The following is an 18610-nucleotide window of genomic DNA, read 5'->3' as shown; positions in this document are numbered from 1 at the left end:
TCCATCAGCAAAGGAGAACTCAGCTGTGAAAAAACATCTTTTAATTTGCTCCAAACTCACAGGCTATATAAAAACCTTTTCCTAATCCCTAGCAGAATTCCTAGAGAGAGGTTCCATTGGCTTAGGGTACTGCCTCCCATCTGTGCAGCCAGGTCTGGGGAGATCCCATGGACCAACACTCCTTTCCACCACCATGGCCAGCCACAAGTACAGCATACAGAGTACTTTAAATCCACACATCAGATTGCCCATGCTCCTTTCAGCATTTTAGTTTATAATTTTTTAAGTTAAATTGGTTTTCTTTTCACTGGTATTAAATAGATCAAAATTCATTTCCGATTCAAACTCATAGAACAACTTCAGCTGATAAACAGTGTTAAAATAATATCTTAGTAGGAAAGCAAGCCTGGTTTATGCATCCGAAATATCGGCTTTCTCTATAGAAAAGTTAAAACACTTTGTTAAAGGCAGGACATCTGCTTTTCCCCTTGCCATCTTCCCCTTGGCTGGCTTCCAACAAGGAAGAAGAGACTCTTTCCCTTCTGAAAGCCTTTTTGCACCTTCTCAAAACAGATTAAAACGCATGCTGCTGTTAGCAGGATTACTCACCTGCACGTGTTCATGGTGTGCGCACTACAAAGCGGGCTTAACAAGCTGCAGCACCACTCAACCAACAAGCACTCGCAGGGAATGCCATTATTTTAAAGGACTACCACTGGCATTTATTCTAGGCAGTCTGCAAACATCAAATAAGCTCAAGGTCTTTTGCTTGCCCAAACACGGAACTTCTCAGTTGTGCTCTGCTGTGCCCATGGGCAGTTTGCTTTGGGAAGTGCCTGTTTGCTGAGGGACAAGTCAGACCAGGAGATGTAGTGGCTCTACAGAACACCAAGGGTTGGCTGAGGAACAAAGTCCAGTTTTGGCTTCTCAAGTCACTCAAGACCATTCATCTTCAACAGATCAGTCTGATGCTCATTTCCACCAGTGCTCTCTGCCTTCCCAATCAATTGCACTCTACTTAAAGAGGGCTATCTTTCTCAATAATCATCTTCAAGGTTGAAAGGCCAAATAACTCTTTTCATGAGGCTCTTCCAGAACCAACTGTAACATTGTGGTGGGGAAATAATTACTTTTTACAAGATATACAACATGCTTCTAAGTGTACCAGCATCAAGCAGACAAAAGGTGAATCAGACAATAAGCTACAGCAGTCAAAATCCCTTGCTGACGACATTAACATCCTCTATTCTCTGACAGAGGAAACAATGATTAAAAACCCCCACTGCTGATGAGATAGGGAAAACTTTATTCAACTGGAGACATGGAAACTCATGAAAATTACCTGCATCCTGCCAGCTAAAGCCTTAGGGCAAGCTACATCGTTAGTGATACAGACCCACCTCAAAGATTTCGCAGCTTTAGATGATGGCTGCCACACTGAAGGGTTGCCATGAATAAAAAAAATAATAAAAAATCACCAAATAGACCAAAAAAAAAAAACCCCAAACAAAAAAAAATTGCACCGTCACCACCTGACTGGTGTATTTTTGCCTATTCTTTCAGATTAAAACCACCTCTCAGCTAAAATCCTCAAACACCAGCTGAAATCTAGTTCATATAAAAATAATTTTCTTCTCTCCTGTGTAAGCCAAGAGCAGTGACACAAAAACCATCACAAGGCTTGGACCCAAGTCATAAACAAGAAAGGAAAAAGCTGGAATTTTAATTTATCTTAAAAATTGTTTCCCTTCTTCCCATAAAGATACCGAATCAATTAAATATTACCCCAACTCTTTCAGCCATACTATTCACTTAAGTCACAAGACACAGAGACAGAATTACAAGGATTTCTCTAAAGCATGGTTGACTTCTTGTAGGAAAGATCTGACTCAAAGAATCCCACTATAGCCATCAACAGCTTTAGATCTACTTCCCCTGAATATTTCTTTTCAGCTTCATAAAGCTAAACTATGTTTAATGGAAATTAAATGGAATTTAATGGATACCTAAAAGTTTAAATGAATGGAAAACTGCACATTTAAAAATCACATTCCATACCAGTAATTTAATGGAATTTTAAAAATTCCCCATTTCCATTGTATTGTCAGGTCTGTGAAACTCTACAGCTCTTTTTGCAGCATCTCAGAACAGCCACAGAGGAAAGTCTAGGGACAATGATGCCCTCAGGTTCACACACACTTGCTGGTAACAATCGGCAAAGCTGGTTCCCTGCCAAGAGCAGCTGATGTTTCCTACCCTCTTCATATACTCCAGAAATGCAAAAGTGTACTTTTAATCTGCACATTTAGAAATTTCCATCCCAACTATCCAATAATTACAGTGTTCAGAGCAGAAACTGCACTTTTATATATATATAAATATAAATTAGGCATATTTACACCTCAGCAGGACCCACATACATCAATCTTGCGCCTATCTGAATTACTACAGGAAAAAAGAAATACAATGCTCATTGTTAGGAAAAGTGACATTTTAACAGCAGCTTTTTCACGCACAGATGTTTCACAGATCTCCCCTTGGGCTGCTTACTGAAAATAATGGACAACATAAATAATTTCTAGACAGTTTTCAAAAAGCCATTCTCCAGGTCTCAATCCCTACACTGAAATACAAATGACACACTTGCACACCAGTGCAATTTGCCAAGTGAGGTACAGAAGTGTGCCTGCAGGGAACTGGAGGAGAAGAAAGCCTCCTTCCCTTTTAGAAAGGGTTAAGCAAAACCAAGCAAACCAACCAACCCCAAATTATAGAAAAGTTTCTCACATCTCATTGTAAGTACAAAGAAACAATGTGCAAATTTGTACACATTCATGGTGAACTGCTGTCCATGTAAACAACCCAATGAAGTCACGCACAAGCAGTTGAGACCAGAAATCATATCCTGCTTCACAGGAGCCACCAGCTTTATCATCATTTGCTTTCCTTCCTCCTACCCGTTTTAAAACTTTAGAACACAGAACTCCTGGTGTGGTGCCTTAACACCCAAACATGTTCTGTATCAAAACCTTAACTTCACACAAGCCTTTAACATGTACTCTGTATACATTTGCTTTGCTTGGTGCTCTGCAGACAACCTTCCCTGCAGAGTGATAACCAAGTCCCTGCTGCAAACCAGTTCTGTTTTCCAGGATTTCCAACTCTCTAATCTATGGTCACATGAAAAGATTTGTAACTATCCAGTGTAAACACTCTCCCTCTCACGAGATACATGGATTAGTCAGCATAACTATGGTGTTGAAGGCATGTGGCTGAAACACTCTTGGTTATGAAGGGATAAAACAAATAGACAATGCATGAATATGAGCAAAGGCAAGTTCCCTTTGCCCAGCTCCAACTAACTGCAAAAAGGATCCAACATTTTTTTGCTGAAATCTAATTTCAAAGTGAAAGCTCAGTCCTATGATGCCCTTTATATACATTTAATCACTCTAGAAGTGAATGGAAAAGGTGTCAAACACACTTCTTCCCTAGCCAACATGTAGCGGCAATGAAGGTCTATTATTTCATAAGGCATATTAATCTTCAGTGAGAATCCAAGCACAAACAAGAATTCTGCCAAGTTGTGTGATCCTATGACTTCATCTTCATCTATCCAACATCTTGAAATGTCAGGATCTCCCGCTCTGTTCCTCAGGTGGAATAATCGCTGTCACAGTGGGCTTTTTTTATTTAACACAACTGAAGAGCAGGGCTAAATAAAAACCCTCAGCAGCTAGACCTCTGTATCTTTCAAAAGGAGGGACACACAAATGACCAATTTTTGCAGTTCTCTGGCTTTATCCCATAACCTGCCTTTTTACAATATCTCTCTGTATATATAAATTAGAAGGAGATAAAGCCAATGATTAACTGCAGCATTCATGAAAAAACTCCAGTCCATGTTACACAGTCTCTTCTGCCAGGAGATCACTGAGGTGTGAAGGTGAGAATCATCCAGCTGATAACAAAGTAGAAGAGGAAGATTGGATACACAACGAGACCTTTGCGGTTTGGAGGCTGACTGTCTGCCAGGAAAGCTGTAGATGCTGGTGAGAAAGAAAAATACTTGAAATGTAAGCAGCATAAAACTAAAAGCCCAAGATCCCTGCAGATGTTAACAGTTTTGAATTAGGATCTGCATTACAATTATGCTGCGAGAGAAAACAGTCATCCACTGCTCAATACCAATGGTCTATAAATCCCAATTAAGACTTTCTTTATCATATAGAAAGACAAACGTGGATTAACAAGAATCAGACTTAACAGATTAAGAGCAGGGAAAAGAATGCAAATGCATCTGCATGAAATAAGCATTTTCCAATAGTATTTATAATATAGATCACAGAATAAAACACCCAGGAGTCTCACATGTAGTTTAATAGTAAATTAGCATCCTTCTGCCAAAGGCAATCTGCATATGACCATGAAAAACAACAAAAGCACAGACAGATGCTGAATCTCTGCCAGCACAAGCACTGGAAGAACTATTTCTGCAATGCTTCAGCAGCCTAAGTAACACTTTGAACTACAATATCCATTAGCTTTACTCAACAGAATGCATGCAGATCTACCTCTTTAAGCGTCACACTACTCAGTATGCACAACAGCATTATAACACACAAAGGTACTCACCTAATGTCGACCAACCAAACATAGCAACTACTACAATAAGACGAATAATGAAGCTGATGGTCCCAGATCCTGCCAGCAGCACCAGCCTGCACACCAGCATTGCTACAGTCAGGGGCATGATGCAGTAACCCAGAACACACAGGCTCTGAAAAAATGATCTGGAAAAGAGCAACAGAAATGGGGGGAAAAAAGTAGTCAAGCAAAAGCATTGCAGAAACTCCCTGTGTGGGAGCATTTGAACTGCTACTAAATACACCAGTACTCACATAGTTCCTCCAAGCAGCTTTGAGTTTAGTGTGATGACAACTGCCCCAAACCAGATGATGACAAAGACCTCAGCAAACTGGGGCCCTCCATCATCTTTACTATCTGCTGATCCACCCTGAAGCATCCTGTTGTAGGTAACAGAGAAAAGGAGTCACTTGTAATCAGTAACTGAGTTTTCATAGGCCCGGAGTAGATAACATGAGCTGAAAACATTAATCCCCAGTTAGGCAGCAGACCAATAATTTTTTATTTGTTTTCTTATTTTCAGTAATATCCTCAATTTTGTATAGGCAAGAAAGATGATTGTGTCTCAGCTGAGGGTATTTCAGTACATTTTTTCTATTTGAGGACTGTGTAAGTATATAGGGAATAAAAATAGAGAACAGGCTAGAAGGTGAAAATTGAAGTACCAAAACATTGGTAACCTCTCAAACCAGGCAGCATAGTACATGATAAAACACACAAGCCTTACAGAAAGCTTGTAATAACTACTGGATATGAGCAACACAAAGCCTGGACAAGTGAGCACACACTGATTTGAATATTTAAATTATACCCTTTATGTCTGCTAAAGCTTTACCAACATTTTACTGCATGGCTTCTGTACCTGGGGTACAAAAGTGTGCCGCAGTTAGCTGGCAGGTCTCACCAGGACTTCCAGCCCAGGCTGACCTGCACACATATGCTCCAGTGAAGTCACCATCACCCCCCACCTACAAACTACTACAATAGCCTCTCTTCTTAGCAGCTCTGAGACAAAGGGTTTGGCCTGCAGGTTAGGGTCAAAGTCAGCCAAATGCATTAGAACCAAGGACAATGTGAACTGAAGGGGTACCTTTCAGTACAGGCATTCTTAAGACAGGGAACTAGGAAGAGTTCACCCTTAAATCCTAATTTTAAAGATGGGAGGTCCCTAACAGGCTTAAAGCATCACACACATGTTTTATAAGAAAATCTAAAGAGGCTGTTTGCAGAAGATCAGAGAAGGATCAGATGAACTTAATTTCACACATGTAAATCAGAATTTTTAATTTCTCATTTCTCAAATGTGAAAGATCACAAAACCCCAAATCCACACACAATAAATACTTACAGTGCAAGTGAGACACAAAGCACCAAAGGCCCCCAGAGATCCCCTGTAGGTAAAGGAAAAAATAAAGATATAAGTACCATAGCATGACACTATGTTTCATTTTCCTGGGAGCAATGAAACACCTTTTCCAACCCCCAGTGTGTCATTTTCCATATCACACTTCCTTATAATTTTCTTATTTAGCATGCAATATTCTACAATATAATTTATACAAATACTATATGAATCAATATGCCAGCTGCTGAAGAAAACTACCCTGCATATTGTGGCATACTTTTAAAAGAGTTTTGGTAACACTGAGTTTTCATATTTGCTATTCAACTTTCTGCAACAACAGAAAACATGAAACAGACACTTCTGAATCCGTTCCACTAAACTCCATGCAGGCAAAGCCTGCTGGCAAAACAGCCTTTGAAGATTCTGACAGTCATCTTATACGTACAGTCTCTGAGGAGGGCACTACTCTTCTTTGGATACATGACATGGACAAATTTCTTCCCAACAGCCTTGAGATCCCTCATCTGAAACAAAGAAATTCTTCAATTCATCCTTCCATAACAATTACAGCTCAAAACTAAAACCAGAAAGACAGAAGTAAAGGAGTACCAGTGGTAAATCTAAACAGTATCCAACCCAAAAATCACTGCAGCATCCTTCACAACAAGCACTGCCTTCTTTTTTCTACATGCCTTAACAACCACAATATTTTACACATTTAATAACACACAATTAAGAACAATAGTTAGTTTGCTCCTCTAGGAAAAGGATTAATGAAAAGTTCTGCTAGTTAAGAGAGTTTTCTCCCAAGGTCCATCTATCGCCTTTGCAGATTTCGAGGTCACAGAGAAACTTTGGGGCTGTAACTCAGGTATTTTTGGAGCTGCAAGAATTAGTTTTACATGGTTAGTTGCAAAAAATAAAACCCCAAACTTACAATAAAGTCAAACTTTGCAAAAATACAAGTTTTGCATAACAGCTGGCCACAGATACCAGTAAAAAACATGATGCGCATTAGGCAGAGACAGACTCACAATTGTATCCTTAACAGGTTCGTCCAATGTGGAGTAGTCTTCATCAGGAGAGCGAGATCCGACAGGAACAGTAATCTCCCCTTCCACTGGGATATCTCCGGATATTGACACATCTGCGAGACCTGCAAACTACATAGGTTTAAAAACCTTTAGAAAGAAATAAATACAAACCAGTTCACATTCACTTCTAATGTTTTTCCGGTGAGTTTTGGGTGAAAGCTCAGAATTCACAGATACAACGCTTAGTCACACAGTCACAACAGCAGGGCTCAGCTGTTGTCTGACTGATTTAAGCATTTTACAGTAGTGTAAGCAAAGCATTTCTTCAGTAGCTCTCAGTAACCTGCACTCTATCTTGTTTAGGCAGCAGCAACTAACGGAAGTACAAAGCTCCTCTGTGTTGTGATGTAATGCCCGACAGCCGTACAGCCACACGGATGCACCCGAGAACACTGCATTTCAAGGGCTCCAAGGGGAAACAACGCATGACAAACGGCACAGACATCGACCGCCCAAGCACGGCGTCAAGCCTGCCAATGGCACGGTCAACAGAACTGATCTCCTGCACCCAAGCGTAAGCTTAAACCGCTCACCTGGAGAGGGACGCGAACAGCCCGACCAGTTCTACAGTAAATACTGAGGTAGCCGGTGAGGGGCACGGCGGAGCCCGACGGCTGCAACTCCCCGTCCCTGTTCTCCGGTGACGCGCGGCCTCCCGGCGGCCCGCACCTCAGCAGCGGCCTGCCACCGCTCCAACGCCCCAGGCCCACCCGGAGCTGCCCCGGTGCCACCGAGCCTCCCCCGCCCGGCCCCGCCGCACGCCCGGGCCCACAGCCGAGCGCCCCTGCCCCGCCTGAGGTCCGCCGGGACGGACCGGGTGCTCCCGCCCGCTCCCGGGACCCCGCTCACCAACGGGCCCCCGTCACCGCTCCCCTCCGCTGCCGCCATCTTGGCTGCACGGGCGACGTGGAGCCCGCACTTACGTCATGAAGGCGCGCCTCGCCGGCACGCCGAGTCACGTGGGGCCAGCGCGTCCATGGCAACGCAGGCGGGGCCGCCTCCCTCCCGGTGGGGCGGCCTGGGCGGGGGAAGGCGCCGTGACCGCGCCCGCCCGGCCCGCAGCGCCGCGGAGCCATGGGGCACCCGCCGCTGGAGTTCAGTGACTGCTACCTGGACAGCCCCGACTTCCGAGAGCGGCTCAAGTGCTACGAGCAGGAGCTGGAGCGGACCAACAAGTTCATCAAGGAGGTGATCAAGGACGGCAACGCGCTCATTGCGGCCATACGGGGTGAGCGGAGCGGCGGCGGGCGGCAGCCCCGGGGAGCGCGGAGGGGTGGGAAGGGGCCGAGGGCCGTGTCCTGCCGATCGCCGCCGGTGCTGGTGATGTGCGGTTCGGTGCGGCTGTACCGGAGGTGGTCCGGGCACGGCGTCGCTCCGGGGTTACAGCCGGAGGAGGGGAGCAGGCAGCGGCTCTCGCCTTGGCCGAGCAGCATTTCTCCTTCCCGAGCATCCCCCTGCAGATGTGTTCCTGCAGCCGCTTTCCGCTTGCTCCCACCCCACCCAGCCTCATGGCCCCGTACCGCGGCGCTTGGCAGCTGCCTTCGTCGCTGCCATCGTTTTGGGGTGGGTTGGTTGGCTACGGGCAGCGAGCTCTGCCTCCTGCCATGCCTGGACATCTGTCCACAGCTGGCCCTGTTCGGTGACTGGCCGGGCTCCATCCTTCATTCCTTTATCATCCGTTGTCCCGGTGAGCTGGGCTGGCACTGCCGATGCAGGGCTCCGGCTGTTGAGCCGGCTGAGCTCTCCAAGCGTCGCCTTTGTTTCATCTCGTCTTTGGGGAAGGTGCTTGGTTGTTTTGCTGCACTAAAGAACGGGTGAGTTTGGCCGGGCAGAACGGTCACCTCGTCACCTGCTTCCCGAGGATGGGCTGCAGTGAGAATGAGAGGGCTCCGTCCAGGAACAGTCTTTAGTCCTGCCCTTGCTGTGGGTGTTTTATTCTTTTTCTTAATAATGTTGGGATTGTTTCTTCCACTTAAATGTCAATTTCAGTGTTGGCTTTGAGAGTTACTTGTTCAAAAGTACTGACTGAGACCATCGAGTCCCTGGACCAGGTTGTGTCACCTGCAACCAGGAAGTCCAATGTGTGTAATGCTTTACTGACCTGCTTGTCTGTTTAGAATTCGATTTACCTCCAAGAGCTTCAGATACGATTTCCCTGTGTCACCTCTCACATCTTCTCTGGTTTTATAAATGTGCATTAAAATATGGCCAGAAGTGTAGGAGAGTGCATCGGCTACAAGCACTGCGCTTGCATCAGGCCAGGTGAAGACAAACACAAAGCCAGTGAGGCAGACTCTCATCATACACTATTTTTCTTGCCAGCTGGTGGGTTTTCAGTTGGTATTAATACGTTTAGCTGCTGCCCTTTTGTTAAGAATAAGTCAGAGCTTCCTTGTTATCAAGGCCATAGCTGGAATAGCCTGTGTTTGCCTGTCTGGAAAACAGGGAAGACAAAAGCTAATAGGAGTGAAGCAGCAGACATCACAAGGCTGCAAGACCCTAAAAAATACCACCCCCAAACCTCTGCTTAATCCAGGGAAAAAAAAATCAAAGGGTTTTAACAAGCCTGCTTGTTCATATAAATGCTTTGGGTTTTCATCACTTTGGTCTAAGCCATTTCCCTTTTTAGTCTTTGTAAACCCTAATGCTGTGCTTGGAGTAGGGATGTGAGGGGATTTTGCTGGGTCAGCAGGCCTATACCAGTGAGACTGGCCAAGGAGGAAGGGAAGAACTAGAAGGAAACTGAGTACACTCAGACAGCAGAGATAACTCCCCAGAGCTGAAGAAACCCCACGTTTCTTGCCTGATACACTGTGGGCTGTTTTGTGCTGTTATCTTTTTCTAGGAGTGCATCTGGCTGGGGAGGGTGTTGCAGCTGATACCCTCCTGGGCTTCCATCGGCTCCTGCCATTCACCCCCTCCCATTTAGTTTACAGATAACTTTAAAGAAGTTTTAAGCTCTCCTCTCAGAATCCTATCCATATGGAACTGTGGACACGAATCTGGGGCTACTCATGGTCCCTTGCCTGAACACCTTGGGCTGGTGGCTGGTAAATCCTGCTTCCTCATTGGTTTTGGTTCTGCCACTTGACAGCACAGTGGATGTGTCCCTTGGCTGCTGTGACACACAGCTGGTGGTAATCTCACCAGGAGAGAGATCTCTTTAAGGATGGAGGGTTAAGTATGGTGGTTGTTCTGACCGGACCTGTCTCTTACGTGTCCAGAGGTGCTGTTCTCCACCCTATCCCTTTAGTGGGTGAGGCACCCTCCCAGGTAAACCTTCGGCCAAACTGTCCCAGAGCATTGACTCACTGCACCGAGTCCAGCCCTCTGATGGCTTTACAGAAGTATATATTTTATGTGTTTGCCTATTAATGAATGAGTACACTCCAATGTAAAATTGAAAGCAAATCTATCCATGTTTTGCTGAGGCTTGTCGGAACATCAAGCACCTGCTGTCTCCAGCTGGCGGGCTCCTCAGCCTGACGGGGTGATGGAAACAAAAGACTCGTGTGCAGCACAGACTGTCTGGATGCAGCACATGCTGCCAAGTGAATTGTGCGAGCGCAGCAATGCTCATGCAGGCTACCAGGAAAAGGAGTGCAGTTCCCCACTGCGGGAAGATAGGGTCTGCTGGGCTTTATGTGATCTGCTGTAAAAACAGGCCATGGAGGCTTGTAAGCCTGAGACTGCTCAAAGTTCTTTTATTTTCTGTTTGCTCAGTAATAGGGAAAAAAGTGAGTGTGACTTTACGTGGAGTCCACAGGACATGCAGTCCACATGCTGGGTGATTTCGAGCTGTCTGTGGTATGAGGAGCACATATGTTGTTCTTTTCTTGGGGTTTTTTTTGGGTTGCTGGCAGTGTTCTTGCTGAAAGTGTGTGGCCAGTTAAGGTTGTCTCAACCTACCTGCTGGGTAGGAAAATATCAGGAGTGTTCCAGGGGAGTCTTTAAAGGCTAAAAACAAACAAGCCCCCCCACCCCCCCAACTTGATATCACTTTATTGTGTCAGCAGCACAATCTAGGCATCCTACCTCTAGTAAGTGCTATTTCTGGGACTTCTGTTGGAGATTTTTAGGTATCTTTTGATGTTTTTGGAACTCTTTTACTCCTAGATTAATTCACCACAATTGTATTTGTAGCAAATTAATACATGAACTTGAATGCAAATTTCTTAAATGAGTCTTTCAAATAGCATGAGATTATAAATGTAGAATACTAAATGCTTCCAGTGATGTGTGCCTGGCTGGTAGGTGTGCTGGTTTAATTGAATGGATTGCTTGTTTTACAAATGCACGTACTCTCTTCCATTTCCCAGTTTCAAACCCACTCACTCCATCCTATCTGTGGAGATGGTGAGTGATGAATCACTGCAAGTGTGACTTGGCTGTGATGGGCTGCGGGAGCTGTTTTAAGGCAGCCACATCTTTACTCCAGACTTATTCACAGTGCTTATACCCAGCAGCCTTCTGGTTTGCTGTCTCCCAGACCCTTCCTCAGAGTAGAATTCCTGTTGATCTGGATGAAGTGTTGTTCAATCCCTTTCCCTAAGTGATTCCCACATGTGCCATGTACTTGTGGTGCGTGTGCACAGTGCTTTCTCTTGGAGAATACTGAAGGCTTGGGAGAACCCTGCTCGTGGGGTGCCCATTGCTGTCCTGGAGAGGAGGAGAAGAGAGTCCCTGCTTCCCACAGCAGGTGTCATGAGGTGGAAATCTGTCTCTGCCTGGGAGTCCATTTGTCAGCACAGCTCGAGAGCACTGCTTCTGCTGAACTGAAATTGCCACTCGTGAGCTCCCAGATGGGGACAAAAGGGCAGCAGGGACCCACAGCAAGGGGGGATGTGGGCTTTGGTCAAGAAACTTATCCACTTCCGAGCTGCTGCCCCTCTGCTGTCTTCAGCTTCCCTGCATGTTTCTAATGAAACGCTGAACTTCCCTTCCCTGTCCCAGGTTGAGACTGGAGCCATGGGTGAGTGCTTTCCAGGCAGCAGGGCTTCCCCACCCCTTGCTCCTCTGCAGGGAGAAGCATGAGGCAGTACTCTGCCCAGTGCAGCTGTTCAGGAGCCAGCACTGGAGGAGGGAGGCAGGAGGGGGACTTCAGCTCCCTTCAGTCTCCTGCATGCCTCAGTTTCTCCTTTGGGGCTTCGTCTGAAGCACAAAGCTGTTACCTGAATGAGGAGTAAACTTGTGTGCTTTAAACCACTCTTGGCCTTCAAGGGGTTAAGAGAAACTGGTTCCACCTCACCCACACAACTCAAACATGTTACCAGCTGAAATACATAAAATACTGCGTGTAAAGCCCCCCTGAGTGCCATGCAGCTCCCCATGTCCTGATGTGGGTCATCATGCAACTACAGTCACAAAGTTGCTGCCTTTAAGTGTGGGGTTTTTTTCTCTTGCTGACTGACAGTTGACTGTCAGCTGATGTATAGTCGACTGTCTATGACAGATGACTACATGTCGGACACTGTATGATGACAAAGTATAAGGTTGTGCCAAATGAGGAACTGCACTGACTTAAAGCAGAGAAAAATATTGTTCACTTGTAAGAATCTTGGGTGTGAAAGTCAATGATAACAAACTAGTTACTTTGAGTCAGAATTGTGAGTTATTTTTACTGTAAAGTTGGCTGCATGCTTTCATGTTCATGCCAGGAATATGCAGCCTCTGGCAGGGCCAAGTGATGATGCTGATCCCATACACTGGTCCCATAAGGTGCTGAAGCCCACCATGGCCTGGCCCTATCTAGGAAGGGAGAGGGGCTGTCAGGTTAGCCTTGCTGCCTGGGGCTGGGCTGCCTGGGGCTGGGTTGCCTGGGGCTGGGCTGCCTGGCTGGTGCCTTCACTTGTTCCTCAGTGCTGTTCTGGGGCTGCTTCACTTGCCCCTGAGAGCCAAATTCAGAACCTGTGGCAAGTGCAAGGTCTGCCTTGCTTGGAGCATCCCAGGCTTGAGTCCATCCCCTCAGCCCACTGTGGGGACCTGAGCTCACAAGCCCATTCCATGGTGGTCAGCACCCGCTTTGTTGCAGACAAGACTTGCTGCAGGCTGCTCGGGGCTGCAGAAGTAAATGACTGTAGCATCACAGTTGTAGGAATCACTTCTTTACAGCATTTTCTTCCTGGGGCTCAATATGTTGGGTTGTTTTCTTGTTTAATCTCTCCTGCTCACTGCGCTCTGCTGTGTGTGTGGTAATGCAAACCCATCTATTTCCCCCAGTCTTTGATCTTCTCTCGCAATTATATGTCCAATGAAGTTTGAGAAATGTCAGATTGAGGCTCTTTTTATTAATGTATGAGTGCTGCAATGGTGTATACTCTCCTTTGAAGTTGGAAGAGCTTTGAGTTCCCATGCAGTGTTGCAAATGTGGTTTTGAACTTGATTTCTGTACTGTGGAAAGCTTCAGAGGTTGCCTCTGACTTTGCATGTCAGTTAAGCAGCTTCCCCACGCAGTGCAAGTGTTTTATCCTGGACAGATAACATTATAAAGGAATGCATAGAGGCGTGTATGCCTGCAGAGCACACAGCAGTCTTGAGCGAAAGGGACTGGGTAAGCTTCTCTCCAGGAACAGGGTTGAATGGGGGATCCAGGCAAGGGCCTGCTGTTGTCCTCCCTGCAGGTCCAGCACTGCAGTCCTCAGTGTTCAGACCTGCTCTCGACAAGTTTCTGTGCTGTTGGAGGTGATGCTTGAGGTTTTAATGATTCAGAGTGTAGAAACCAAGAGTGTCACCAGAATGCAGTAGTTTAATGAGATTAGAGCAGCCCTGCAGTGGCCTGCCTTCCCAGTTCCTACAGAAACCCCATGTGCTGGTCATGTGAAGTCTGCAGATACAAAAGCTTGAATCTGCTACTACAGTGTGTGACAGCCAGATAGTGGGGTTTTTTCCTATGTCAGAGCCAACCTAAAGCTCCTCTGGAAAAGGGGGAAGAAGAGTAAGTCTGTCCCTCATGTGCCCTTCTGCTGGCACAGGAAAGGCTGCAGCTCTCCAGGCAAACATTAGCTCTGCACTTCGGCAGAGCTCGGCATTAAGGCACCTGCATTAAAAATATCCTGTCTCACAAAGACAGCTTAGTTGTGAGCCAGCACATGGCACATTAATGGAGATGTGCATAGAAATCCTCTGTGTGGATGCACAGAGGCCTTCTGTCTCATGGAAAGTCACCTATTAAACCACCCAGGATAACCAGGGGAATCTAAGGTCCAAACAAGACTTGTGTAAGTATTTCCTCTGGTGCCACTGGCCAGGTGAGTGTGAAGAGGCTGCTTGTGTGCCTGGGGCAGCTGCTGCTGAAACACACCTGACTTCTTAAACATTGGTCTGTCCTTTTCCTTCTCTGGTTGTATCCTTGCACTCTCCTGATGCTGCACCCCGGAAACAGTAAATGCCTGAGCCTTGACTTGAATGGATGCAGGATCAGACCCTGTGTCAGCAGAACAGCAGTCAGAACAAAGAATCATCCCTGGCGAGGTATAATCAGCTGAACAAGGTCTCAGTGGCCTCATTAGCTTGGCCAACCTGCTGTCCATGCACTTGGAGATGGCGTTAATCATTGCACCAGCTTAAGGGGCTCAGAGATGCTGATGGAGCAAGTGACTGAACACTCCTGCCCAGAGCATGGCCAAATTCAGCCAGGTGCCAGCCCCACTGCCTTGTCAGTCACCTTCCAACCAAAGGACTCTGGGGAAGGAAACACAGACACAGATCTGTGGGCTGTCCCCTGATCCTCTCCCACTGAAGTGTCACTGAAGTCTTTCAGTTCACTGAGGACCTGGTTTTCTACCCGTGCTGGTGGGGCTTGGAGGAGCTGCGTCAAGCTGGCTCTCCAGAAGGGGATGGCTTACTGCTGCAGGACACCTTCCCCCTCTCTCCTGGAGCACATTATACTAGAGCAGTTAGTGTTAAGCTGTTCCTGGACTTCAGCAGGGGAAAAATGACTTGCTGGAAAATACATCACTCCCCTCTAGTGATAATGTATTCTCCTTGTACTTGTCTGCTCCTTGCTGGTCCTTGATGGGGGTTTCATCCAGTAAGGGCTTCAGTTACTGCTGATACCTTTTAAAGTTTTCTCCTAAATTGTCAGCTGTAGTTGTCTGAGGTGACATCATACCTACATCCAGCTTAAATACAATCAGTTGCTTTAGGATGATATTGTATGGATCGAGACACCTCCTAAACCAAACCCAGTGACTTTCAGTAAGGTAAAGACATTAGGGACATGCTAATTCAGCCAGGAACCAGAATCCTCTGCAAAAGAGAAGCATGCAGTAATAGAAGGAAAATGTCTTCCTGAGGATTTGGAGACCTGTGTGCTCCTGAGTATCACTGTTGCATAGCACTGTGGGCTGTGTTTTGCACCATCTTACAGCAAAGGCAATAGAGGGAACATCTGGAAGCTGTTCACAACAGAGCCCCTGGGAGACCTTGAGGAGATAAACTGTGTGTTTGCATCTGCATGTGGGAGAGACCATGGTGTTCTGCAGTACTGGTAATACACAATACCATTTACAGAACTGATACGGGAAGTATTCTGGCATCATTGATCTAATAGGATGTTCATAATGATATCTGCCAAATGGGATTCTTTCCATTGAAAATATCGCATAGCCTTTTTTCCCCTGTATGGACCTTTTTCTGTGTGTGGGAATTAAATTCCCTGTCCACTGCAGCAGCTCCAAAGTGATGCTCACCTTTCAGATCTGTTTCTGTGTATGTAAACACAGTGAACTTCAGCTCACATGTTGCCAGTGCCACTCTCCCTGGCCAGCGTCCACCCTCTGTGGATGTTCTCAGGACAGGTAGGAAGAGGGAGGCCTCTTTGCAGCCATCAGAGGATGAAGCAGCTCATTTTCCTGGGCTGTAGGTCCTGTACACAGAATCTAAAGCCCCAAGCTAGTGCAGATCTAAACCAGACATGCTTCAAACAGAAACTAAAAAACAACAGCTAAAAAAACCTAAACAGAACAAAAAAAACTTCCCAAAAGCCAACCCTGCCCACAGCCCAAGCCATATCTGCAGATGCAGGCAGAAAACCCAAGGAGAATGCACATTATCTGTGTGCTCCGGTTGTGAAGGATATCTTACCCCTTGTTTCAGGGCTCACTGATATGTGTGTGTTAGACTTTGCTGCAGGCTGGAGCAATTCTCTCACCCTGTGTGTCAGGGCCCTGATGTGCTTCTCAAGTACTCAGCTGCATGCATTGGCACAACGGGCCATAGCAAGAGGTGGTTTTCATATGTGTAAGTACGTTTTTGTTTCTGTCAGGCATGAGACATGCAGAGAGCTTTTCATCCATCTTCTGTTGCCTTTCCTGGCTCCTTCTCTGAGAGGATGTGGGTGTTATCCATGTTTTGTAATGTGTCTGACAGCCCAAGGGCTCACAGCAGTGTGGCTGCTGACCAAAGTTTCCTCTTGAGTCACCAAGTGAAGACTCAGCTTTTCTGGCTTTTTTCTTGATAAATTGTTTGAATATTTTATTTATTAATTCTCTTGGTACTGCATTGGTAACTGCAGATGTGGCATTCCATGTTTAATCACAAGCGTTTCATGGGAGCCTTCTGCCCTGCGATGGTCAGCCCATCATTGTGGAGCAGGGCCGTGACATGCAGCCAGAAACCTCCCATGGCACAACCCTCACCGTGCTGCTCCTCAGCCATCTGCTATATTGTACCTGCCTGGAGAACATGGCTCCATGGCCGATCTCTGGCTGCCTGGCCATGGATCGAGTCTTCAAGGAAGAGCTGAAGTGCCAAGATGTCCTGTTCCTGCAGGGGAAAGAGGCAAGAACGTGCTGTGGATGCTCTGTGCTACAGAAGCAGCTGATGCCTGCACTGCCAGGGGTACTGCCATCAGCACTGGCTATCTTAAGTACAGAGTTCTTGTGCAATTTGAAGAACTGTCAGGTTTATAGAAAAAAAGGACAACTTTCCTGAGAAGAAGCAGGGCTGTTTTACAGATGCTGAACATGCCAAAACAAAACCTTCTTTGGAACTGCTGGTGAAATTCAGCAGGAGACAGTTACTTTTCTTACTAAGCATTAAATGAATGTTTTAAACGTGTAAACCTTGTATTTGAGTTTCTGACACGCATGAAGGAAAGAGCTTTTGGAAGCTTCTCAGTTGTGTTTTGGTGATGGTGGACTTTACACATTGTTTATAGTTTTGCCTTTCAGACTCCATGCTGAGCTTCTCCTTCAGGAGCGGCAACCCCCAGGTCATGCTGGCTGTTCCTTTCTGGGACACATTCCAGCACTGCCTTTGTGGCTGGTGTTCTTTTTGTCACCGAGTTCTCCGTGCAGGTGAATGTGCAGTCACATGTTCAAATGATGATAAGAGTAGCTGAATAGCCTGAGATAAAGTTTATAAATAAAGCCCGGAATTCAGGATGCTGTCTGCAGTCTGTTCTATCCTTTATCCTGCTCCTCTAGCTGACACTGGTTATGAAGTGCTGAGGTGAGGTATTTTTAAAACGAGAGTAATTGTATTAATCTTACCAAACTTTTAGCTGTGAAAATGGAGAAAGAGACCTGACCTCTTCCTGTGCCTGAACTGGGGACCTGCAGGGCACTGGGGGACCCTCTGTAGTGGATGCAGAGAGCTAGACTCCTGAGCCCTCATGGGGTGGGGATCTTGCAGAGGTGCAGTAGCTCTTGGCAAACCCTACCTAACAGTGCTCCATAGGACGCTGGTTGGATTTGAGGTGCCTGGGAGGCTCCCAGTGGATGGGCCATGTCCATGCTGGCAGTGGCTCCCAGCCCTGGAACAGGAGGGATACATGTTCCTCCCCATGCTGAACTGCTTCGGATCGCTTGTAAGCTGCTCACACAAGTCTTCCCCCTGCACCATGTGTGACTCATCTGGCCTCCTGCCTCCTTCCTTATCGAAGGAAACTCTGAAATCATCGTGTGCTGGGGAGCGAGCTGCTGGCTCCCCTCACTCCATGAAGCCGCCTGCAAAAGCGGTTACTTGTCCCTCACCCTGGGAAGGGTGGCTGCTGGGAAGCTGAACTGAGATGCATCTGACAGCTCTGCAGATCATAAGATATCTCTGTGGAGATTGCTAATGCTCTGTCCCGGATAAGAGTCTGTTGTTTTCGTGTTTGTTTTGCCTGTGTTCGTACTGCTTGTCCAGCAGGGAGCCGCGGCTCTTGGAGCACACCCTCTCCTGCCGCTTACACCAAAGCAGCCCTGCCAAAGTCTTGCTTGGCTGCTCACAGAGCCGGGGAGCTCCGGGTGGCCTGAAGCACCACAAGGATTTGTGCAGCTCTGCCCTGGCTTTATCAACCAGCTGCTTTGCCCGAGGTTCTCCTGATCACCCCAGGAGCTGGGCTGCTCTACTGCTCCTCAACAGCTTGCTCCTCCCGAGGGAGGAGAACACGCATTTGCTGTGCATGGCTCATATTAGTGGTTGGTTTATTTCGCAGAGAGTCTGTCCTTTATTCAACATCCTTAAGCTCTGTCCCCAGGATGGGGAAGGCTGGTAGAAAACATGGCTGGCCTCCATGGGAAAGAGGTATAGAACTGAT

General features: G+C 46.6%; 2 protein-coding genes across 3 annotated transcripts in view; one reads left to right on the top strand and one right to left on the bottom strand.

Moving 5' to 3' along the window:
• Nucleotides 1-1286: 1286 nt before the first annotated feature.
• Nucleotides 1287-7991, bottom strand: YIPF6 (Yip1 domain family member 6). Its single transcript, XM_034064317.1, has 7 exons — nucleotides 7936-7991; nucleotides 7027-7155; nucleotides 6438-6516; nucleotides 5996-6038; nucleotides 4902-5027; nucleotides 4636-4793; nucleotides 1287-4049 (listed from the first exon to the last, which is right to left on the bottom strand). Exons 1-7 carry the CDS (start codon nucleotides 7972-7974, stop codon nucleotides 3931-3933), a joined length of 693 nt encoding a protein of 230 aa, XP_033920208.1. The 5' UTR covers nucleotides 7975-7991; the 3' UTR covers nucleotides 1287-3930.
• A 123-nt stretch (nucleotides 7992-8114) lies between these two features.
• OPHN1 (oligophrenin 1) overlaps nucleotides 8115-18610 on the top strand; it is a 65005-nt gene continuing 54509 nt past the window's right edge. Inside the window, exon 1 of one of the 2 annotated variants that reach the window (XM_034063692.1) lies at nucleotides 8115-8314. In XM_034063692.1, coding sequence (XP_033919583.1) covers nucleotides 8161-8314 — 154 coding nt within the window. In that variant the 5' untranslated portion in view covers nucleotides 8115-8160. The remainder of the gene's footprint in view (nucleotides 8315-18610) is intronic. The other variant, XM_034063693.1, reaches the window with a different exon arrangement.

The sequence above is a fragment of the Melopsittacus undulatus genome, chromosome 6 (assembly GCF_012275295.1).
Source record: "Melopsittacus undulatus isolate bMelUnd1 chromosome 6, bMelUnd1.mat.Z, whole genome shotgun sequence".
Taxonomy (NCBI): Eukaryota; Metazoa; Chordata; class Aves; order Psittaciformes; family Psittaculidae; genus Melopsittacus; species Melopsittacus undulatus.
This window is presented reverse-complemented; position numbering and strand designations above follow the sequence as displayed.

What these genes read in the sequence shown, in the direction of transcription:
- YIPF6 (XM_034064317.1), bottom strand. Translation starts at nt 7,974, where the DNA reads ATGGCGGCAGCGGAGGGGAGCGGTGACGGGGGCCCGTTG. An exon ending in GCGGTGACGGGGGCCCGTTG is followed by an intron (nt 7,156 to 7,935) that starts GTGAGCGGGGTC and finishes AAACCTATGTAG; the next exon opens with TTTGCAGGTCTCGCAGATGT. An exon ending in AAGCTGCTTGGAGGAACTAT is followed by an intron (nt 4,794 to 4,901) that starts GTGAGTACTGGT and finishes GCTCTTTTCCAG; the next exon opens with ATCATTTTTTCAGAGCCTGT.